Genomic DNA, 4,899 nt, shown 5'->3' with positions numbered 1-4,899 from the left:
AAAAAAAAAAAAAATTAAAAAAATTTTTTTTTTAATTTTTTTTTTCCAATTCCGTTTTTTTTTTTTTTTTTTTTTTTTTTTTTTGCTTTTCTCATCCTCCCTCCAACTTTTAGTCTTCTGCATGTATTTGTTTATCTCAGATAAAGTTTTCCTGTGGTATAATGTTGCCACTATCATGATTTAATTTGCATCTGTGTGTTCAGAATGATGTGCTGTGTTGGCTTTCTGCTAGTGGTTTGCATGTAGGCAAAAAAGTTACATTTTGATCCGTCTGACGAAGCACCTTCTTCCACGTTTGCTGATTCCTCTTTTGGGCTTATGTTAGCATTAGGACTGAAACGATTAATCAGGCAGTGAAATAATCATTAATTTATTTAGCAATCGATTAATCGTTAACTGGAGTATAAAGATTCTAAAAACAGCAATTTACTGAAAGAACAACATCCTCAGAGCAGTAATTAGCCCAACACTGTTGCTTTAAAATAAAAAAACACCTTTGTTTGTACAGATATTCTACCTAGAACTCCACTGGTGACAATTTTAGCTTCATCAGGTTCAAATTGTATGAAAAAATGTCTCCTATTTATTGAGTTTTCCAATTATTAATTTGTTATTCCAAAAAAATAACCAACAGATCAGCTCTTGCTGTAGTTAAGTGGAGCAGAAAAGTTTCCACGTTAGTATTTTTTAGCTGCAGATGCATCATTGTCTCCAAATAATCAAGCACACAAGGAAAGCTGTTGTTGCATTTTAGGCAATAAAATCTGTATTTTCTTATTTTAAAAATAAACTTCAATAATTTTTTGATTGCATATTTTCATGTATAAGATTGCATATAAAAGGCTTAAATTAAAAATCTGCAGGATCCGACTAATCGATTAATCGCCAGAATAATTATTAGATTAATCAATAACTGAGATAAGCATTAGTTGTTGCCTTAGTTAACATGGACCTTTTGGAAAATTTTCTAGTTTTTCCTGTTGTTGCCAAGTCTTGAGCCTTAATGTTGCTCCTCTACAGGTTTAGCTGATGGTATTTTATATTTGTCTATCTTATAAGATCCTCAAAATACATTTGAAGTTTCCACCGGTTTGTTTTAACATGACATACCGGTGAAATTTAATAGATTTACACAAAGAAACATAAAGTGACAAAGAGGTGGTAACGTGTGATGAATGTGAAAAACAAAAAGTAGAACAGGATGTGTGTTGGTGTGAGTCAGACGGAGATTTGGTTTGAAAACCACAGCAAAGGGCGCGTGCCAATCTACTGAACAGACACAAAAGAATTTAAGCAACAGTCAGTAACAGATATAACAACATAAAGGTCATTTAGGGCTGCACCTTACAATTATTCTATCAGTTACTCTGACGATTAATCAATTAATCAAATAAAACATGGCAAATTCTCCAAATTTTTCATTTAACTACTGAAACCTTTTTTTAAAAATACAATATTAGAAATGCATTAAAAGATGCAAATAAACAAATGTATTTAAATTTTTAAATAGGAAAAAACATTTTATTTCCTAAAATGCAACAACAAAGCATTCCTTTAGTGTACGATTAAACATCAATATATGAAAAGCTCAGCACTTTCTGTTTGACTTAATATCAATACAGCGTAGAGCTGATCTGTTGATCTTTTTTTATATTAATCAATTATTAATTGAACAGCATCATGTGCTTAATAGGAAATGTACTTATCTGACAGAATTTGACCTTCGGTGAATGTTAAACTGCCACTTCTCAGGGGAACATATTTACAGACATTTTTTCTACCTTAAATGCAAAATATATATATTGCACAATTTTGGCTTAATTCCTGCTGTAAATGTTTTGCTCTTTCAGCAAAGGGTGTTTTGTGAGTCTGTGTTCTCAAGTTAAGGATTAATCGATCACTATATTTGCTGATGATTATTGAAATGATTGATTAATCATGATTAGTCTGATTAATTGTTTCGTCTACAATGCATATTTTAAATGGAAATGTTTTTCTCTGTTCTCCAGTATTGATTCTGATGGTACCATGTCATTGGACTGGAATGAATGGAGGGAGCACTTCCTGTTAAACCCGGCAACCAGCCTGCAGGAGATCATTCGCTACTGGAAGCACAGCACGGTAAGAGCAGCCATCTTGTTTTTCACCAACGACTAAAGAGAAATCCTCCAATCACTAAAATCGGACATTACTCCAATTTTGTTTACATTTTGTGAAGAAGGAAGCTGCACTCATTGTCTTCTTTAGAGGTTCTCGTTTCCTTCAGTGGTTCTTGGTGCAGCGCCCCCACAGGGCGAGGAGAGGAACTGGTTTTTCAAATTGTTTGGTTCATTTGACTCAATGCAGTGAGAAAAAACCCCACAGCAGCTGAAAATGTAACAAATGTCGCAACTTTGGTCTCTAATCAAACTGAATCTGCTACATTATCAGTAGTGAAAACGCCTTTAATCTACAAAAAGGAAGGAAATTAAAGAGGCAGTATTATGTGTTTTCCAGGCACATTGCCATTTTATAGTATAATGAAGTAACTATGTTAACTTCAGTGGCTATATGATTTAAAGGGAATTTGACTTTGTAATTTAACACTTGAAATTGGGCCTCTGTCTCTTTAAAACTCCTGCTCTTTCTGAAACTCCGCCTCCAGGAAGTCATCACAACATGGCTCCTCTATTAACCCTCTATCAACGTTTTTACCAGCGTTTCACTGAGAAGTAGCTCCTATAATGAACTCAGCAGTTCCAACAAGTGTTTGCTAATTGCTTCTGGCTAGTCTGAAGGAGCTGAGCTCTGTAGTGCAGAAGCTCAGAAGTTTAGAAAGGAGGAGATGCGCCTTGAAGGCGGAGCTAGGTCCAACAAGACGTTTAACACAGCTGAATGGTTGCTATGGAGATTAAAAGATTTCTCAAACATGCATGAAAGAATCAAAGCAAAACTCTAACTATGTTTTGATGAGGGAATAACATTATAACATGATCTAGTGCTAGAAAAGTAGATTTTACGTAATACTGCCCCCTGTAAAGGAAATATGCTGTGATGTTTGGTTATTTTTCTACTTCTAGAACAATCCTTTATGATTATATATCTTTATTTTGGTACCTTACATATTGCACTCATTAATTTATTTTGCTCATAAACTGAAATATCTTGAATTTCTTATAAAATACTTGAGCCCAGAAACAGAGCCGCCTCAGGCCGTGTTTAATCTCTGATGCTCGCCGTCTTTGTTCAGTGTGGATAAATTACCGCCTGCTTTCTAAACGCAGCTGAGATGAGCTAATTTCAATCTGACCTGCGTGCAGATTAGCCCATCAGAGGGATTTGGAAGGGATGAGTAGAAAGGAAGAGCGTCTGGAGAAGAGTAGGGATGAGGAACCCGGACCTCAGCATAGATTCTGGCTCTTTATTAGAATCGCGTGAAGGGAAACAGGAACTTCGTGGCTCTGCAGATCCGCTGAAGGCTTTGGACGGCCATGGCTCTGCTGCAGCAACATGCTAACTGGTTTTTCCTCGAATTTGAAGATGGAGGGGGAGTCTTTGAGGTGGATGTGGTAGGTTTTCACAATCTGTTAACAGTATAGAAACTGTAAATTCAGCCATTTTCAGTGGAAAAATAATCTATTTGAAAAAAAAAAAAATCAGCATCAAGTTACCACTTTTGGAAAGTTGACATTTTTTGGCTTTTGAAACTTTATTCTTTAAAATTTCTGAGCTTAATCTCAAAAGTTGCTTTCAAACTTCTTTTTCTTTCAGGAAAATCTAAGATATTAAAATTTACTTGTTTTTTCTAGAAAATTTGAGTTTCTTGGTGTAAAATAACTCATCATAACAGGCCATCATAATTACTACTATGTTTACTTCATTCTCCTAATATTATGACTTTATTCTGGTAACATTAAAACTTTATTTTCTATATTACTTAGACTGTATTGTCATATGACTGTGTTCTTCTAACATTATGACTTTATTTTTGTAAAATTAAATCTTAGCCTGACCCTTTTATTTCTTCAGAGAGATGGCCTGAATTCAGAATTAAATAAATACAAACTGTAAAACATGCTTGGCAAACAAGATGGCGACCTTTGGAAGTCAATGAGTGCATTGGTTAAAAAACAACAACAAAAGTTTGTTTGGTTGATTTAAATCTTTTTATTGCCCTAAAACAATATTTAACCCGGCAAACATTTAATGAGCGTGAATGTGTTTCCTCCAGGTTCTGGATATTGGCGACAGCCTGACCATCCCAGATGAGTTCACGGAGGAGGAGAAGACAACGGGTTTGTGGTGGAAGCAGCTGATTTCGGGGGCCGTTGCGGGAGCCGTGTCCCGCACAGGAACCGCCCCGCTGGACAGAATGAAGGTCTTCATGCAGGTGGGTCACAAGCAATTTTATGTTTTAGTCTTGTACATTATTGGACCTTTCAACATAAATTATTGCTTATTTTTGTATCCAATAATTCCAGGGATCAGTTCTGGTCTCAATTTTAAATTATTTTTTAATACGGATGGGAACAATTAATCTAATCGATTTGTAGCTTCGGTTTGATATCTTTTAGTGTTGTGATTTAGCCGCCATCCAGCAGAGGGCGCTGCCCGTCATTCTTAAGCGGAGCCGTGCGTACAGAAATTAAAAATGGCGGCAGGGTTATTCCAGAACGGAAAAGAGAAACGGTTCAGAGTTCGGTGTGCGATGCAAAATGCATTTTATTCGGTTTTATTTGGAAATATAAGCTCTCGACAAACTCCTTACTGTAAGTTTCACCCTGATAGCGCTGACTCAGCAGAGCTTCATGGCGGAACAGCATCAATTTCTCATTTAAAAATTACTGCTGGGCTACGAAGGTAAGTGTCAGAGTTGACACCTATTAAACACAGCACATAATACAGGAAAGACAAGAGAAA

General features: G+C 35.8%; 1 protein-coding gene across 1 annotated transcript in view; it reads left to right on the top strand.

The window, feature by feature from the left end:
- slc25a24 (solute carrier family 25 member 24) overlaps window positions 1–4,899 on the top strand; it is a 27,145-nt gene that overhangs the window by 8,078 nt on the left and 14,168 nt on the right. The window contains exons 4-5 of the mRNA XM_015046355.1: window positions 2,010–2,121; window positions 4,211–4,369. Of these exons, the coding sequence (XP_014901841.1) occupies window positions 2,010–2,121; window positions 4,211–4,369 (271 nt within the window). The remainder of the gene's footprint in view (window positions 1–2,009; window positions 2,122–4,210; window positions 4,370–4,899) is intronic.

This window comes from Poecilia latipinna, unplaced genomic scaffold (genome assembly GCF_001443285.1).
Source record: "Poecilia latipinna isolate Pla-1442-1.1 unplaced genomic scaffold, P_latipinna-1.0 Scaffold776, whole genome shotgun sequence".
NCBI classification, from domain to species: Eukaryota; Metazoa; Chordata; class Actinopteri; order Cyprinodontiformes; family Poeciliidae; genus Poecilia; species Poecilia latipinna.
The sequence above is the reverse complement of the archived record's forward strand: the minus strand, read 5'-3'. Positions and strand labels throughout refer to the sequence as shown.